Source organism: Myxine glutinosa, chromosome 8 (genome assembly GCF_964187855.1).
Source record: "Myxine glutinosa chromosome 8, kmMyxGlut1.1, whole genome shotgun sequence".
In the NCBI taxonomy this organism is placed as follows: domain Eukaryota; kingdom Metazoa; phylum Chordata; class Myxini; order Myxiniformes; family Myxinidae; genus Myxine; species Myxine glutinosa.
This window is the reverse complement of record NC_136268.1, coordinates 8,177,471-8,197,819: the sequence shown is the minus strand read 5'-3', so window position 1 is coordinate 8,197,819 and position 20,349 is coordinate 8,177,471. Positions and strand designations below refer to the sequence as shown.

General features: G+C 39.8%; 1 protein-coding gene across 2 annotated transcripts in view; it reads left to right on the top strand.

Annotated features, from left to right (window-relative positions):
• The first annotated feature begins 230 nt into the window (after positions 1-230).
• The window catches only part of LOC137432235 (uncharacterized), a 41,296-nt gene continuing 21,177 nt past the window's right edge, over positions 231-20,349 (top strand). Inside the window, exons 1-6 of one of the 2 annotated variants that reach the window (XM_068123984.2) lie at positions 231-383; positions 1,024-1,111; positions 7,640-7,787; positions 8,047-8,289; positions 8,677-8,838; positions 10,426-10,563. In XM_068123984.2, the coding sequence (XP_067980085.1) occupies positions 1,028-1,111; positions 7,640-7,787; positions 8,047-8,289; positions 8,677-8,838; positions 10,426-10,563 (775 nt within the window). In that variant the 5' untranslated portion in view covers positions 231-383; positions 1,024-1,027. Of the gene's footprint in view, positions 384-1,023; positions 1,124-7,639; positions 7,788-8,046; positions 8,290-8,676; positions 8,839-10,425; positions 10,564-20,349 lie in introns of both variants that reach the window. The other variant, XM_068123983.2, reaches the window with a different exon arrangement.

The following is a 20,349-nucleotide window of genomic DNA, read 5'->3' as shown; positions in this document are numbered from 1 at the left end:
ATTGATCGACGGGGACGGGTTTCCCGCGTGTGTGCGTGAGGTGGAGGTGAATACCGACGTGTATTTCGGTATTTGTTCACGAAGCGAACAATATACCGATTTTGACATCATTCGGCGCGAACCGGCGTGTTTGGCGGGAGCCGCGAACAATGGGCGGAGCCTAGAAGCGGCACATAGTGGGCGGTTCCTCTTCGTTATTTATTTATTACCGCACGCTCCGCCCACCGCTCAATGCTTAGATTGCGAGCGAGAATGAGCGCGTTCGTGCGCACGGTCTTCATTTAATATCGGCCGGACGGGCAGGTACGGGCTTGTTAGGTAATCGCCTAAAACATCCGGGTACGGTACGGTACGGTACGGTACGACGTGGCGAGAAGCTTGGGGTAAGTTAACTACAGTGATCAAAGTATTGTCGTTTTGAATTTCGATGGTGCTCTTCTTCTTCTTCACACTGACTAGTTACCTCATACTTGTAATTAATTATTAAGATATCGTTTAGTCGGTTTCAGGTGTTTTACGTACCTGGCCGACGGCATTAACGAGCTATATCGACTCGTTGCTAATTATTGCTCCGGATCGACCCAACTCTTTAACAACTGTTAATATTTATGCCTACTTATTAGGCCCTAATTTCTCCTCAGGATTTGGTAATTTACTGAATTTACTAAATTTACTGAATGTCGAGAATGTGAAGTTTAACTTTTATACTTGTTCGTCGTTATACGAATGAACATTTTCAAATTTGACGCGTTTTCCAATCATTGAAACGATAACTGTAACTGTCTGTATTTTTCCACTTGTTCGGTGTCCTGTCCGTTTCGGTATATATACCTCATAGTGACGTGTGGATGGCCGGCTTAAACAACCTGCACACACATTCGTCCATTGAGCGACGAATTTAATCTCGTGTTATCAAACGATTGTGTCTCCTCGTGAGTCATTCGTACTCGGGACACCTGGGAAAAGGTGCACATTGTGGACTCACCTGTAAACCTGGACGTCCCTCCATTATACCTCTTTCAGGGAAATGCCAGCGTGCAAGATGACGTCACTACCAGTCGCCAGCCGTTTGCGGCGGGAAGGCATCTCGGCCGTTGCCGATTGGTCCCAAGTAAGCGTGACGGTGCGTTCGTGCTCACCTGTGTAAACCTCTCGTGACGTCATCGTTTTTAAAGGAGATTCCCGGGCGTGGTCGAATAGCGTGCTCTCAGGTGACTGAAAGCACGTCATTCCGCAGGAGATCCAGCAAACACGTTTTGATAGAATGACTAAGGTTAATGAACTTAGAAGAGGAAGAAGCACTGCAGCACCAGAACAAGTTTGGTGAATTCACGAGAGGAAAACAATGACGTACTTATTAGAGCTTAGCATTTCAGGTCCGATGAGGATTGGCTGAAGGAGGAAGAGGGGCTATGATGTAGATAATGTGGACGATAATGAAGGCCATAAACACAATAGGTGAAGAAGAGTCCTTCAGAAGAATAGATAGTGGAAGCACCAGGGGCCATAGCTTGAGAATAAAGAAGAGGAAAGTTAAGATGGTATAGTAAGGGGAACTACCGTAGGGGGTCGTTCGGTACCAATTCGGCCTGATAGGGTGAGGTAGGCGTAGGTAGGTAGGCCTTGAGGTGCGCACACACCTCTCAGCTATTTATCCTGGGTTTGAATCCCGTCCCACCTATAAACTGGTGTTTCATGGGCAGGATGATTCATCAAGGTGTGTGGCGTCCTTCGGATGCGTCGCGTCTGCCCACATTCGGCTATGGAAGTTAAGGATCCAAGGTTTCCTTCAAGGAGAGTAGGCGAGCTATCGCCGGCAACCTGAACAAATTCCAAATTCCTGCTCTAACAAGCAGAGGGCGCTGCATCAGATGCACTGCCACGCTACCCCGCATCCTTGTGCTGCATCAGATGCACTGCCACGTTACCCCGCATCCTTGTGCTGCATCAGATGCACTGCCACGCTACCCCGCATCCTTGTGCTGCATCAGATGCACTGCCACGCTACCCCGCATCCTTGTGCTGCATCAGATGCACTGCCACGCTACCCCGCATCCTTGTGCTGCATCAGATGCACTGCCACGCTACCCCGCATCCTTGTGCTGCATCAGATGCACTGCCACGCTACCCCGCATCCTTGTGCTGCATCAGATGCACTGCCACGCTACCCCGCATCCTTGTGCTGCATCAGATGCACTGCCACGTTACCCCGCATCCTTGTGCTGCATCAGATGCACTGCCACGCTACCCCGCATCCTTGTGCTGCATCAGATGCACTGCCACGTTACCCCGCATCCTTGTGCTGCATCAGATGCACTGCCACGCTACCCCGCATCCTTGTGCTGCATCAGATGCACTGCCACGCTACCCCGCATCTTTGTGCTGCATCAGATGCACTGCCACGCTACCCCGCATCCTTGTGCTGCATCAGATGCACTGCCACGTTACCCCGCATCCTTGTGCTGCATCAGATGCACTGCCACGCTACCCCGCATCCTTGTGCCGCACATGAATGAAGAAGTACCGATTTGTAGTTGTGATATCTGACTTTCCACTTTCGGGTTTTCAGTTTGTAATTACCTCTGTCATCGAATGTGGATGGACGGAGGTTGTGTCTTCACCCCTGTGTGTCTGTCTGTGAGCAGGATATCTCAAAAAGGTGTGCATGGATTCCGATGAAACCTGGTGTACAGGTTCGGAGCGTGATGTGGATGAATTGATTACATTCTGCTGTGGATGTGGATCCAGATGCTAAAATGGACCCAAAAAAGATACATAGCATGGTATATCAAAAAGGTGTGGATGAGTTAAGCCAAAAGGTGTGGATCAGTTAAGCCAAAAGGTGTGGATGGGTTAAGACAAAAGGTGTGGATGAGTTGAGACAAAAGGTGTGGATGAGTTGAGCCAAAAGGTGTGGATGAGTTAAGACAAAAGGTGTGGATGAGTTAAGCCAAAAGGTGTGGATGAGTTAAGACAAAAGGTGTGGATGAGTTGAGCCAAAAGGTGTGGATGAGTTGAGCCAAAAGGTGTGGATGAGTTAAGACAAAAGGTGTGGATGAGTTGAGCCAAAAGGTGTGGATGAGTTAAGCCAAAAGGTGTGGATGAGTTAAGACAAAAGGTGTGGATGAGTTGAGCCAAAAGGTGTGGATGAGTTAAGCCAAAAGGTGTGGATGAGTTAAGCCAAAAGGTGTGGATGAGTTGAGCCAAAAGGTGTGGATGAGTTTGTGAGGTGCCGAGAACAAGCTGAATAGATTTTGGTTCCGGTCCGATTCCAGACGCGGCCTATCAATGGGATGCAGAATGTGGACTGTTCAACCTGGCGGAGGTGTTCGCTCTACCAAATACCGTTCTACTTTCATATTGTACTTCCTCCCTCTATAAAATACACATCTGCATAGGTACCATGTGGCGCATTTGCTCTCTCTCTAGTTTTTCAAGCATCTTGGATCATCCGATGGTCACCACTGATTACATGGCGAATGTCTCTGGAATTCAAACCGGTTACGATGCCATTGAGTAACCTTGCGGCCTCTTCGTGGATTGTTCCCCAATTCTTGTACATTTAGTAAACTTATCATTTCCTTGTGTTCTCGTTTTTATTTCTAATTGTTCATCTAATAGTGCATACATTAGGACATTCTTCAAGTGTGACGCGATCAGGTATATCGTTTGTCCTTAACGTCTCTGAGCCGTATTATTTGTTCTAATTTCAGCATTTCTACCCCAATGTTATCAAACTTCACTTTTAATAAATCCCTCTTTCCAGTCTTTTCCTTTGTTTTTGGTTCCGGGTTCGATATAACGATGTCGCAGTCGTTTCGAAAATTGCTTAACTCAATGTTGCCTCCGTAATGTGTTTCGTCAAGCGAAAAGCGGGCTTAAGCAGTCGGTCGACTTTGTCTGTCTGTCTGTCTGTCCTTCTGTCTACAAACGTCACTTTATGATTGAGGAACAACTTATTTGAATTGAATGTTGTATTTTGAACACGAATCGGAAAACAACCCTGAAGTTTAGCAGTATTTGTCCCAGAATTTGTCCTGATCACGCATGTGCAGACAGGAGTTAGATGATGTTTCACTTTGTCCTTCTGTCTGACCGTCAAACAAAATTGAAAATCGTTCCAAACAGGAACTCACTGTTTTTAAGGACGTCATTAAGGACACAAACAACAGGCATGAATAACTAATGTAACCCGTTTTCGATAAGGTGGTGTAAAAGACGCTGCATCAATGGCGGTAAACTTTCTAAAAATATTTTTCCACAACCTTGAAAATCTTTATTTTATTTCATTTTATTTCATTATTGATTTATGTACTTGATAGTGGACATGTTGTTAAGTGCTAAAAATAGGGTGTTGACCAAGTCATGATGCAAAGGTCACCTTTGGCATAAAAGTTCCTTCGTGCCCTCGGAACAAAATTATCCAAAGACACAAGTTGTATCTTAAAATCCAAGATGGCCACTGTCAGCCATCTTGGAAAACATGGCCGACCCATAGCCCAGGAAGCATTTGTCATAGAAACTATTATGATACATGTTTCCCAGCTACTTTGAGGTCACGTAACTCATTTCTGGCATCACTTCTGCATTTCGGATGCATTTAAATATCAAATTGGGGAAAAAATTCAAATTATAACAATATTTATTGGTTTAATAACATTATTTATTGGTTTAATAACATTATTTATTGGTTTAATAACATTATTTATTGGTTTAATAACATTATTTATTGGTTTAATAACATTATTTATTGGTTTAATAACATTATTTATTGGTTTAATAACATTATTTATTGGTTTAATAACATTAATTATTGGTTTAATAACATTATTTATTGGTTTAATAACATTAATTATTGGTTTAATAACATTATTTATTGGTTTAATAACATTATTTATTGGTTTAATAACATTATTTATTGGTTTAATAACATTATTTATTGGTTTAATAACATTATTTATTGGTTTAATAACATTATTTATTGGTTTAATAACATTATTTATTGGTTTAATAACATTATTTATTGGTTTAATAACATTATTTATTGGTTTAATAACATTATTTATTGGTTTAATAACATTATTTATTGGTTTAATAACATTATTTATTGGTTTAATAACATTAATTATTGGTTTAATAACATTATTTATTGGTTTAATAACATTAATTATTGGTTTAATAACATTATTTATTGGTTTAATAACATTATTTATTGGTTTAATAACATTATTTATTGGTTTAATAACATTATTTATTGGTTTAATAACATTATTTATTGGTTTAATAACATTATTTATTGGTTTAATAACATTATTTATTGGTTTAATAACATTATTGGTTTAATAACATTATTTATTGGTTTAATAACATTATTTATTGGTTTAATAACATTATTTATTGGTTTAATAACATTATTTATTGGTTTAATAACATTATTTATTGGTGTTCACATACAGAACACAATGTTTGGTCAGATAATTTGAGGTAACAAGATTGTTCCTCATGGTATATCTAAATAGTACAATAGGGACATAGTATACTCGACCTATAACTAGCCAAATCAAATATACAATCACACAATGCAGTAACAGTGTAAGCAGATTCATGACATCATTTCGTTCAGCTGTTCTTTTTTTTCCTGTTTATTTTGTTTGTCTGTTTGTTTGTCTGTCTGTCTGTTTGTTCGCACAGAACGTCAGTATGCTTTTCTCTGCAACTGTTCGTCCAACTGGCAAGACATTTTCACCATAGGAACATCTCCTCCTGTAGAACAACAACAAAAAAAGATTATGACGTCATAGGCCACGTGGTACGGCCGCCATCTTGGAAAAAACAAAAAATTTGAACCTCTACATCTCCAAAACAACTCCTTGAAAAAAATTGAAACATGCCTCATTGTCAAGTACTCCCCATGGGGAACAACATATATTCATGATGTCATCGGTGCCTTCATTATGACATCATAATTAGACATATAGAATGCTTGATCCGATCAGTTTCAAATTTATTGAGCATGATCTACACAAAAAATGTATGGGAAATTAAATTGATGACGTCATCAGTCATGTGGTTCGGCAACCATATTGGATTGAACATACATCTACGTCGTCAATAAACCACCCAAACACAGGTCATCGTAAACACCACACAAACACGTCCTGGCGAGGGTCTGCAATGTGTGATTGCTCTTTGTTTGAACTGTTTTTGTTCCTGTTTACTAGTTTCTCACTGCCTGGAATTTTTAGTTCACGAGTTATCAAGTGACCACTATATTCGTCATGTGTGTGCGTCTGTCTGTGTGTCTGTCTGTCCGCAGCATAACTACCCGATGATATCATCCGATCTTGATGAAACTTGGGTGGGAGGTTGATATCATGATCTAGTTGTGTCCTACCCAGAGTGGGCGTATTGCGCCCATTGTGGGCGGAGCCACGCCCGAAAAAGATGTCTTTTTAGGGGGGTAATCGAGTTCAAGCTACATCTTCTCCGAGGGAGTTGGTGGAATCTGACAGGGGTTCCGGTATTTGGTTAGGCCAATGTCATGTGTCTAGCCCCACGGAGCTCGATTTTTCATTTTTCATTTTTTTTTCTTTTAATTTTTTTTTTTCATTTCATTTTTCACCGAATTTTCGGTATTGTGTAGCTAACTAACCTCATAACTGATTATACATTATTTTCTATCTCATTTCAAGGTCAGTAACCTTCGTTTTGACATTTCCTGGCCTTGGCCTGTTTCGGTTATAGTCCGTCCTTTGTCATTGAATACCGTTCGCTCGTGAACCATCGTCGTCTCCTGACTTTTTTTTTTTTTAAACAATTATTCGTATAATTTTCCCAGTCTGCATCAGAGTGGTGACCTGTCCAGGATTGCAACCCGATCTAGGAACCTGTTTTGGCTGAAGCAACGCTCTGTATAGAGCCTGGTGCATAATATTAATAACATTCAATATATCACATACCAAACCACTACAGATGAGGAAAGAAGAATAGACTGATAGCTCTTCATCAGTAATTACCAATTAGTAAAACCGGTTTTTTTGAATGTAGAAGCGACAGCACCACCAGACTCAGCTTAATTGCCAAAAAAATAAAAACTATACATACTTCCTACAAGGAAATCTTGCTGTGGAACTACTACTTGATGGGGTGGTAGGATAGCCTGGAGGTATGAAGTTCGGATGGGGTGGTAGGATAGCCTCGAGGTATGAAGTTCAGATGGGGTGGTAGGATAGCCTGGAGGTATGAAGTTCGGATGGGGTGGTAGGATAGCCTCGAGGTATGAAGTTCAGATGGGGTGGTGGGATAGTCTGGAGGTATGAAGTTCAGATGTGGACAAAACAGTTGTACGCAACTAACTCATGCGATTTCGAGAGCGATTTTGTTGTGCAACTGCTCACTCAGGTGCGGACCCACCTTAAGTTGTTAATACACGGAAGTACTAATGATTTATTGATGGATTGAAAGACGCGCTCTCGTCGGAAGACCGTTTGCTAAACTTTTGAAGGTACATTGTGTCCAAATCCCACTTTGCTACTTGCCAATTTGCTCGCTGCTGCCGATTGTTGCTCATTTTAAAGTTGTTTAAAAAAAAAAGTAAAAACACAACTTCCTAACTTGGCATATCTCCGTTACCACCCAGAACGATTTACAGACGTTGTCGCAACAACAAAGCCGAAAAGACAAAAGCCTGGGCCTGCTGAGTCTCCGCTTCCTCCGCAACCTTCCCAGTCAAAGCGATGCTGCAACAGGAAGACAGATCTACGTGGACAACATGGCCAGTGTGCTTGGTATGGGAGAAAGGGCAACGCCAGGAGTTGGGGCCCTACACAATCTTAACATGCATACCGCACCTGTAGAACATTGTTGGTGACATTCTTGACTAATGGCGCACTCTTTATAATGTTTGCCACATTTTATTTGTATTTTATTTTGGCCAAATAATGTACTTGAAGCTTCCTCCCGAAGGTTAAAATAACGTATTCAAAGCTACTGGAGGGAGAAAAAGAACGAGACAGAGTAATCTAGGATGCCGCCATGTTTGTGCAGGTGTTGAGCGGCGACGCATATACGATGTGGTGAACGTGCTCGAGAGCTTGGCACTGCTATCACGTGTTGCAAAGAACTGTTACTGTTGGCATGGACCTCAAGCCATGCAGCAGGCCCTCGAGCAGTTAGGTGCACCGGAAGAAGAAGGAAGCAACTTCAGTTCTTGCCCTTCCCCGGACTCTTCACAAGAGCCTTGGCCTACGAATGCAGAAACTGGATTGAGTCCTAGATTTCCACGCACCCGTGAGTTGATAATTTTTTAAATTATGGGTGGCTGCATCTTTTTCTCTCCCACCTGTTTATATGTGTGACTCAAGGCTCCTGATAAAGATGACAACAAAGTTAGAGGTCGTGGGAGCAGAACAGAGATAGCAGCTTGAAATACCTGTGAAACATGAGGAAAGGTGTGAGTCACTTCCGTGGGGCAGTACGATGGACTAGTTGATCCGCTACCAAAGGAATGTTGGTGGTTTTTTGGGGTTTTTTTCTCTCTCGATCCTCCCAACACCCCCACACTACGATGATAGAGATGTTGTCCCTAGTGTGAATCACAAAGGTAGCTCCCATGATGCATCATTTTCAATGCATCGTTGATCCTGACGACACAACTCATTCATTCACTGTGTGCAGTGCGCGGAGGCCGTAAGGAGAAGTCACTGCGTACCCTGAGCCAGAGGTTTGTGATGCTCTTCCTGACGTCCGGTACGAAGTCTATCGACCTTGACACAGCAGCTTCCAGCATCATCAATCAATGCTCCCCGTGCAGCGCAGAAGACGAGAAGCAATTCAAAAGTAAGGCAAATGTTGAGATGCGGATCTCGTCGATGCTCCATGCTCACAACACCGCTTTAGTAGGGTTGGTAGAGGGGGTCAGCGTGCACCCCTGGAAATCAATTTCTAATGGGAGTTTTTATATTGGAAAAAATGTGTAGAAAACGATTTGCTATGTTAAAAAGTTGTCCGGATGTCCCACGTGCCATTTTTATGCAAATTAAGCCGCCATTATGGATACATCTGTTATTCACCATATCTCCGCCAATATTACAGATAACTGAAAAAACAAGGTGTCTAGACCCATATTTTGAGGGTCAAAGATCATTATAAGACCAGTCATGATCATTATACTGGTTGGACCAGTATAAGACCAGTAATTTGCATATTTTACATGCCAAAGACACATGTGGTCACTTCAAGACTGGTCTTATAATGATCTTTGACCCTCAAAATATGGGTCTAGACACCTTGTTTTTTCAGTTATCTGTAATATTGGAGGATGATATGGTGAATAACAAATTTATCCATAATGGCGGCTTAATTTGCATAAAAATGGCACGTGGGACATCCGGACAACTTTTTAACATAGCAAATCGTTTGTGGCCCGACTGTGGGGGAAGAATGTTATAATTTGCCTGTAAATATATTGAAAGTAATATTTTTGTTAAAAGCGTCATAATGTTGAAAATGGTGCCACTTGTTGGGGCATGTTAGGCCAAGAACTCTCAACCCTTTGTTGCCCTCGCCAGAGGAGAGGGTATTGCATTTGAGTCCATTTGTTTGTTTGTTACTTGCCGGAAAAGATTCCAGCAAGTATGTTGGTTGGTTGGTTTGTTTGTCTGTCTGTTTGTCTGTCGGTTTGTGTGCAGTACTACGTCTACACCGTTGCACATACAATCGCCATACTTTACACACATATTTGTCTTGCCCTGGAATAGACTATGCCCAATTTTTTTTAACTCTCTCGGCCCAAGGCCTCCATTATGACGTCATAATTCGATAATTCGACAAATACAAAACTTCATCCAATCAAGATGCAATTTCTTGAGCACCATGTCGGCATAAACTGGTGGAGAAAAAGAATTATGATGACGTCATCGGTCACGTGGTTCGGCCGCCATCTTGGAAAAAACGAAAAACTTTGCGCCTCTATATCTCCGAAAGTGCTGAACAGAAATAATTGAGACATGGCTCATTGTAAAGAACTCTCCATGGGGAATAAAATATGTTAATGATGATGTCATAGGTGCCTCCATTATGACGTCATAATTCGACAAGTACAAAACTTCATCCGATCAAGATGAAATTTCTTGAGCATAATCTACGAATGAATTAGTTAGAAAACAAATAATGATGACGTCATCGGTCACGTGGTTTGGCCGTCATATTTGTCTAAAATGGCCGATAAAAAAAAGTACATTCTGGCAAGTCCTCGGTCTCTGACCGATTTTTCGTCTGTTTGTTTGTTTGTCTGTTTGTGCATAAGTAATCAAGCACAACACCTCCATTTATCATCACGTGTCCAAATAATTATGGTGACCAGAATGAGATTTTAAATCGGGTGACTGTCGATGGAGATTGAAAGCATTTCTCTGTTGTCCACAGCCACAGTACGCCGATTGTACGACATTGCGAACATACTCAGCAGCCTCGGCCTATTGCGGAAGACTCCTACCGTCAGTGGTGGTCTGCGTCGGCCAACTTTCGAATGGGTTGGCCCGAGTGGCCTTACTGATGCTCACGGTGAGATCTTGCTGCGATACCTGGATTTTTAAGCACTCGATCCTAAATTCCACCTTGGTTCAAATTTTGGGTTCGCTGGTTAATCGATTCAAAATGTCTTTTGCTTGATCTGTTTACAGATGTTTACACAGCCCATACCCATGACATCGGCCAAAACTTATTTATGTAAATAAAAGCACAAGCCAGTGTGTACAGCTGTACAGGGCAGTGAGCTGATCGTCCTTTTGAAACGATATCCATGCTTTATACCTGGGTTTATAATGACCGTTTAAATCTCGTTTATGATGACCGTTTATAGCTGGGTTTATAATGACCGTTTATAGCTGGGTTCATAATGACCGTTTATAGCTGGTTTATGATGACCGTTTATAGCTGGGTTTATAATGACCGTTTATAGCTGGGTTCAGAATGACCGTTTATAGCTGGGTTTATAATGACCATTTAAATCTCGTTTATGATGACTGTCTATAGCTGGGTTCATAATGACCGTTTATAGCTGGGTTTATGATGACCGTTTATAGCTGGTTTATGATGACCGTTTATAGCTGGGTTTATGATGACCGTTTATAGCTGGGTTCATAATGACCGTTTATAGCTGGGTTCATAATGACCGTTTATAGCTGGGTTTATAATGACCATTTAAATCTCGTTTATGATGACCGTCTATAGCTGGGTTCATAATGACCGTTTATAGCTGGGTTTATGATGACCGTTTATAGCTGGGTTCATAATGACCGTTTATAGCTGGGTTTATGATGACCGTTTATAGCTGGTTTATGATGACCGTTTATAGCTGGGTTTATGATGACCGTTTATAGCTGGGTTCATAATGACCATTTATAGCTGGGTTCATAATGACCGTTTATAGCTGGGTTTATGATGACCGTTTATAGCTGGTTTATGATGACCGTTTATAGCTGGGTTTATGATGACCGTTTATAGCTGGGTTTATAATGACCGTTTATAGCTGGGTTCATAATGACCGTTTATAGCTGGGTTCATAATGACCGTTTATAGCTGGGTTCATAATGACCGTTTATAGCTGGGTTTATGATGACCGTTTATAGCTGGTTTATGATGACTGTTTATAGCTGGGTTTATGATGACCGTTTATAGCTGGTTTATGATGACCGTTTATAGCTGGGTTCATAATGACCGTTTATAGCTGGGTTTATGATGACCGTTTATAGCTGGTTTATGATGACCGTTTATAGCTGGGTTTATGATGACCGTTTATAGCTGGGTTTATAATGACCGTTTATAGCTGGGTTCATAATGACCGTTTATAGCTGGGTTTATAATGACCATTTAAATCTCGTTTATGATGACCGTCTATAGCTGGGTTCATAATGACCGTTTATAGCTGGGTTTATGATGACCGTTTATAGCTGGGTTTATGATGACCGTTTATAGCTGGTTTATGATGACCGTTTATAGCTGGTTTATGATGACCGTCTATAGCTGGGTTCATAATGACCGTTTATAGCTGGGTTTATGATGACCGTTTATAGCTGGGTTTATGATGACCGTTTATAGCTGGTTTATGATGACCGTTTATAGCTGGTTTATGATGACCGTTTATAGCTGGTTTATGATGACCGTTTATAGCTGGGTTTATAATGACCGTTTATAGCTGGTTTATGATGACCGTTTATAGCTGGGTTTATAATGACCGTTTATAGCTGGGTTCATAATGACCGTTTATAGCTGGGTTCATAATGACCGTTTATAGCTGGGTCTATGATGACCGTTTATAGCTGGGTTCATAATGACCGTTTATAGCTGGTTTATGATGACCGTTTATAGCTGGGTTTATAATTACCGTTTATAGCTGGTTTATGATGACCGTTTATAGCTGGGTTCATAATGACCGTTTATAGCTGGTTTATGATGACCGTTTATAGCTGGGTTTATGACAGTTTATAGCTGGTTTATGATGACCGTTTATAGCTGGTTTATGATGACCGTTTATAGTTGGGTCTATGATTACCGTTTATAGCTGGGTTTATGACAGTTTATAGCTGGTTTATGATGACCGTTTATAGCTGGTTTATGATGACCGTTTATAGCTGGGTCTATGATTACCGTTTATAGCTGGGTTTATGACAGTTTATAGCTGGTTTGTGATGACCGTTTATAGCTGGTTTATGATGACCGTTTATAGCTGGTTTATGATGATCGTTTATAGTGGGGTTTATGATGACCGTTTATAGCTGGTTTATGATGACCGTTTATAGCTGGGTTCATAATGACCGTTTATAGCTGGGTCTATGATGACCGTTTATAGCTGGGTTCATAATGACCGTTTATAGCTGGGTCTATGATGACCGTTTATAGCTGGTTTATGATGACCGTTTATAGCTGGGTCTATGATTACCGTTTATAGCTGGGTTTATGACAGTTTATAGCTGGTTTGTGATGACCGTTTATAGCTGGTTTATAATGACCGTTTATAGCTGGTTTATAATGACCGCTTATAGCTGGGTTTATAATGACCGTTTATAGCTGGGTCTATGATGACCGTTTATAGCTGGGTTTATAATGACCGTTTATAGCTGGTTTATGATGACCGTTTATATCTGGGGTTTTTTTTTTTTTTTTTTTTTTTTTTTTTTTTTTTTTTTTTTTTTTTTTTGTATACAATATCGAGGCTCGTGAAAGAGCGAACATTAATCACATGAACACACAGAAAGACAAACCGACACATAAAACATATAACATAGGGAGCGGTAGACAAGATGGGGAGAGAGGGGGAAGGACACAAACACAACATTTGAGAGCAGGGACCGAGAGACATGGAGACATCGAGAGATCTGAGAGAGGGCGAGGGCTTTGGGGGGGGGGGGCGTGGGAAGGGGGCAGTGGGAGAGGTATAAAACATATGGACACTGCCAGGACTTCCAGGAAAGAAGTTGGAATTTCAAACAAGGTGGATCTGGGGTGGATTTATAATGACCGTTTATAGCTGGTTTATAATGACCGTCTATAGCTGGGTTCATAATGACCGTTTATAGCTGGGTCTATGATGACCGTTTATAGCTGGTTTATGACAGTTTATAGCTGGTTTGTGATGACCGTTTATAGCTGGTTTATAATGACCGTTTATAGCTGGTTTATAATGACCGTTTATAGCTGGGTTTATAATGACCGTTTATAGCTGGTTTATGATGACCGTTTATAGCTGGGTTTATGATGACCGTTTATAGCTGGGTCTATGATGACCGTTTATAGCTGGTTTATGACAGTTTATAGCTGGTTTGTGATGACCGTTTATAGCTGGTTTATAATGACCGTTTATAGCTGGTTTATAATGACCGTTTATAGCTGGGTTTATAATGACCGTTTATAGCTGGTTTATAATGACCGTTTATAGCTGGTTTATGATGACCGTTTATAGCTGGTTTATGATGACCGTTTATAGCTGGTTTATGATGACCGTTTATAGCTGGGTCTATGATTACCGTTTATAGCTGGGTTTATGACAGTTTATAGCTGGTTTGTGATGACCGTTTATAGCTGGTTTATAATGACCGTTTATAGCTGGTTTATAATGACCGCTTATAGCTGGGTTTATGATGACCGTTTATAGCTGGGTCTATGATGACCGTTTATAGCTGGGTTTATAATGACCGTTTATAGCTGGTTTGTGATGACCGTTTATATCTGGGTTTATAATGACCGTTTATAGCTGGTTTATGATGACCGTCTATAGCTGGGTTCATAATGACCGTTTATAGCTGGGTCTATGATGACCGTTTATAGCTGGGTTTATAATGACCGTTTATAGCTGGTTTATGATGACCGTTTATAGCTGGGTCTATGATTACCGTTTATAGCTGGGTTTATGACAGTTTATAGCTGGTTTATGATGATCGTTTATAGCTGGTTTATGATGACCGTTTATAGCTGGGTTTATGATGTCCGTTTATAGTTGGGTTTATGATGACCGTTTATAGCTGGTTTATGATGACCGTTTATAGCTGGGTTTATGATGTCCGTTTATAGCTGGTTTAAGATGTCCGTTTATAGTTGGGTTTATGATGTCCCTTTATAGCTGGGTTTAAGATGTCCGTTTATAGCTGGTTTATAATGACCGTTTATAGCTGGGTTTAAGATGTCCGTTTATAGTTGGGTTTATAATGACCGTTTATAGCTGGTTTTATAATGACCGTTTATAGCTGGGTTTATGATGACCGTTTATAGCTGGTTTGTGATGATCGTTTATAGCTGGGTTCATAATGACCGTTTATAGCTGGGTTCATAATGACCGTTTATAGCTGGGTTCATAATGACCGTTTATAGCTGGTTTGTGATGATCGTTTATAGCTGGGTTTATAATGACCGTTTATAGCTGGGTTCATAATGACCGTTTATAGCTGGGTTCATAATGACCGTTTATAGCTGGTTTGTGATGATCGTTTATAGCTGGGTTCATAATGACCGTTTATAGCTGGGTTCATAATGACCGTTTATAGCTGGGTTCATAATGACCGTTTATAGCTGGTTTATGATGATCGTTTATAGCTGGGTTCATAATGACCGTTTATAGCTGGGTTCATAATGACCGTTTATAGCTGGGTTCATAATGACCGTTTATAGCTGGTTTGTGATGATCGTTTATAGCTGGGTTTATAATTACCGTTTATAGCTGGTTTATGATGATCGTTTATAGCTGGTTTATGATGTCCATTTATAGCTGGGTTTATGATGATCGTTTATAGCTGGTTTATGATGACCGTTTATAGTTGGGTTTATAATGACCGTTTATAGCTGGGTTTATAATGACCGTTTATAGCTGGTTTATGATGATCGTTTATAGCTGGTTTGTGATGATCGTTTATAGCTGGTTTATGATGTCCATTTATAGCTGGGTTTATGATGATCGTTTATAGCTGGTTTATGATGACCGTTTATAGTTGGGTTTATAATGACCGTTTATAGCTGGTTTATAATGACCGTTTATAGCTGGGTTTATGATGTCCGTTTATAGCTGGTTTATGATGACCGTTTATAGTTGGGTTTATGATGTCCGTTTATAGCTGGTTTATGATGACCGTTTATAGCTGGGTTTATGATGATCGTTTATAGCTGGTTTATGATGACCGTTTATAGCTGGGTTTATGATGTCCGTTTATAGCTGGTTTATGATGACCGTTTATAGCTGGGTTTATGATGTCCGTTTATAGTTGGGTTTATGATGTCCGTTTATAGCTGGTTTATGATGATCGTTTATAGCTGGTTTATGATGTCCATTTATAGTTGGGTTTATGATGTCCATTTATAGCTGGGTTTATGATGATCGTTTATAGCTGGTTTATGATGTCCATTTATAGTTGGGTTTATGATGTCCGTTTATAGTTGGGTTTATGATGATCGTTTATAGCTGGTTTATGATGTCCATTTATAGTTGGGTTTATGATGATCGTTTATAGCTGGTTTATGATGTCCATTTATAGCTGGGTTTATGATGATCGTTTATAGCTGGTTTATGATGTCCATTTATAGTTGGGTTTATGATGATCGTTTATAGCTGGTTTATGATGACCGTTTATAGCTGGGTTTATGATGTCCGTTTATAGTTGGGTTTATGATGTCCGTTTATAGCTGGTTTATGATGACCGTTTATAGCTGGGTTTATAATGACCGTTTATAGCTGGGTTTATGATGTCCGTTTATAGCTGGGTTTATAATGACCGTTTATAGCTGGGTTTATGATGACCGTTTATAGCTGGTTTATGATGACCGTTTATAGCTGGTTTGTGATGATCGTTTATAGCTGGGTTTAAGATGTCCGTTTATAGCTGGGTTTATAATGACCGTTTATAGCTGGTTTATGATGACCGTCTATAGCTGGGTTCATAATGACCGTTTATAGTTGGGTTTATAATGACCGTTTATAGCTGGGTTTATGATGACCGTTTATAGCTGGTTTATGATGACCGTTTATAGCTGGTTTGTGATGATCGTTTATAGCTGGGTTTATGATGACCGTTTATAGCTGGGTTTATAATGACCGTTTATAGCTGGGTTTATGATGACCGTTTATAGCTGGGTTTATAATGACCGTTTATAGCTGGGTTCATAATGACCGTTTATAGCTGGGTTCATAATGATCGTTTATAGCTGGTTTATGATGACCGTTTATAGCTGGGTTTATGATGACCGTTTATAGCTGGTTTATGATGATCGTTTATAGCTGGTTTATGATGACCGTTTATAGCTGGGTTTATGATGACCGTTTATAGCTGGTTTATGATGACCGTTTATAGCTGGGTTTATGATGACCGTTTATAGCTGGTTTATGATGACCGTTTATAGCTGGTTTATGATGACCGTTTATAGCTGGGTTTATGATGACCGTTTATAGCTGGTTTATGATGACCGTTTATAGCTGGGTTTATGATGACCGTTTATAGCTGGTTTATGATGATCGTTTATAGCTGGTTTGTGATGATCGTTTATAGCTGGGTTTATGATGAGCGTTTATAGCTGGGTTTATAATGACCGTTTATAGCTGGGTTTATGATGACCGTTTATAGCTGGGTTTATAATGACCGTTTATAGCTGGGTTCATAATGACCGTTTATAGCTGGTTCATAATGATCGTTTATAGCTGGTTTATGATGACCGTTTATAGCTGGTTTATGATGACCGTTTATAGCTGGTTTATGATGATCGTTTATAGCTGGGTTCATAATGACCGTTTATAGCTGGTTTATGATGACCGTTTATAGTTGGGTTTATGATGTTCGTTTATAGCTGGTTTGTGATGACCGTTTATAGCTGGGTTTATAATGACCGTTTATAGCTGGGTTCATAATGATCGTTTATAGCTGGGTTTATAATGACCGTTTATAGCTGGGTTTATAATGATCGTTTATAGCTGGGTTCATAATGACCGTTTATAGCTGGTTTATGATGACCGTTTATAGTTGGGTTTATGATGTTCGTTTATAGCTGGTTTGTGATGACCGTTTATAGCTGGGTTTATGATGTCCGTTTATAGCTGGTTTGTGATGATCGTTTATAGCTGGTTTGTGATGACCGTTTATAGCTGGGTTTATGATGTTCGTTTATAGCTGGTTTATAATGACCGTTTATAGCTGGTTTATGATGACCGTTTATAGTTGGGTTTATGATGTTCGTTTATAGCTGGGTTTATGATGACCGTTTATAGCTGGGTTTATGATGACCGTTTATAGCTGGTTTGTGATGACCGTTTATAGCTGGGTTTATGATGACCGTTTATAGCTGGTTTGTGATGATCGTTTATAGCTGGTTTGTGATGACCGTTTATAGCTGGGTTTATGATGTTCGTTTATAGCTGGTTTATAATGACCGTTTATAGCTGGTTTATGATGATCGTTTATAGCTGGGTTCATAATGACCGTTTATAGCTGGTTTGTGATGACCGTTTATAGTTGGGTTTATGATGTTCGTTTATAGCTGGTTTGTGATGACCGTTTATAGCTGGGTTTATGATGTCCGTTTATAGCTGGTTTTTGATGATCGTTTATAGCTGGTTTATGATGTCCGTTTATAGCTGGTTTATGATGTTCGTTTATAGCTGGTTTATGATGTTCGTTTATAGCTGGTTTATGATGTTCGTTTATAGCTGGTTTATGATGACCGTTTATAGCTGGTTTATGATGTTCGTTTATAGCTGGTTTGTGATGACCGTTTATAGCTGGTTTATGATGACCGTTTATAGTTGGGTTTATGATGTTCGTTTATAGCTGGTTTGTGATGACCGTTTATAGCTGGTTTTATGATGTCCGTTTATAGCTGGTTTATGATGTTCGTTTATAGCTGGTTTGTGATGACCGTTTATAGCTGGTTTATGATGACCGTTTATAGTTGGGTTTATGATGTTCGTTTATAGCTGGTTTGTGATGACCGTTTATAGCTGGGTTTATGATGTCCGTTTATAGCTGGTTTATGATGTTCGTTTATAGCTGGTTTGTGATGACCGTTTATAGCTGGGTTCATAATGACCGTTTATAGCTGGTTTATGATGTTCGTTTATAGCTGGTTTATGATGATCGTTTATAGCTGGGTTTATGATGTTCGTTTATAGCTGGTTTATGATGATCGTTTATAGCTGGGTTTATGATGTTCGTTTATAGCTGGTTTATGATGATCGTTTATAGCTGGTTTATGATGATCGTTTATAGCTGGGTTTATGATGTTCGTTTATAGCTGGTTTATGATGATCGTTTATAGCTGGTTTATGATGTCCGTTTATAGCTGGTTTGTGATGACCGTTTATAGCTGGGTTTATGATGTTCGTTTATAGCTGGGTTTATGATGTCCGTTTATAGCTGGTTTGTGATGACCGTTTATAGCTGGGTTTATGATGTTCGTTTATAGCTGGGTTCATAATGACCGTTTATAGCTGGGTTTATGATGTTCGTTTATAGCTGGTTTATGATGATCGTTTATAGCTGGGTTTATGATGTTCGTTTATAGCTGGGTTCATAATGACCGTTTATAGCTGGGTTTATGATGTTCGTTTATAGCTGGTTTATGATGTTCGTTTATAGCTGGGTTCATAATGACCGTTTATAGCTGGGTTTATGATGTTCGTTTATAGCTGGTTTATGATGATCGTTTATAGCTGGGTTTATGATGTTCGTTTATAGCTGGTTTATGATGATCGTTTATAGCTGGGTTTATGATGTTCGTTTATAGCTGGTTTGTGATGACCGTTTATAGCTGGGTTTATGATGTCCGTTTATAGCTGGTTTATAATGACCGTTTATAGCTGGTTTATGATGACCGTTTATAGTTGGGTTTATGATGTTCGTTTATAGCTGGTTTATGATGATCGTTTATAGCTGGGTTTATGATGACCGTTTATAGTTGGGTTTATGATGTTCGTTTATAGCTGGGTTTATGATGTTCGTTTATAGCTGGTTTGTGATGACCGTTTATAGCTGGGTTTATGATGTCCGTTTATAGCTGGTTTATAATGACCGTTTATAGCTGGTTTATGATGACCGTTTATAGTTGGGTTTATGATGTTCGTTTATAGCTGGTTTATAATGACCGTTTATAGCTGGTTTATGATGACCGTTTATAGCTGGTTTATGATGACCGTTTATAGCTGGGTTTATGATGTTCGTTTATAGCTGGTTTATGATGATCGTTTATAGCTGGTTTATGATGACCGTTTATAGTTGGGTTTATGATGTTCGTTTATAGCTGGTTTATGATGTTCGTTTATAGCTGGTTTATGATGATCGTTTATAGCTGGTTTATGATGACCGTTTATAGCTGGGTTTATGATGTTCGTTTATAGCTGGTTTATGATGATCGTTTATAGCTGGTTTATGATGACCGTTTATAGTTGGGTTTATGATGTTCGTTTATAGCTGGTTTATGATGTTCGTTTATAGCTGGTTTATGATGTTCGTTTATAGCTGGTTTATGATGTTCGTTTATAGCTGGTTTGTGATGACCGTTTATAGCTGGGTTTATGATGTCCGTTTATAGCTGGTTTATAATGACCGTTTATAGCTGGTTTATGATGACCGTTTATAGTTGGGTTTATGATGTTCGTTTATAGCTGGTTTATGATGATCGTTTATAGCTGGGTTTATGATGACCGTTTATAGCTGGTTTTATGATGACCGTTTATAGTTGGGTTTGTGATGACCGTTTATAGCTGGGTTTATGATGTTCGTTTATAGCTGGTTTGTGATGACCGTTTATAGCTGGGTTTATGATGTCCGTTTATAGCTGGTTTATAATGACCGTTTATAGCTGGTTTATGATGACCGTTTA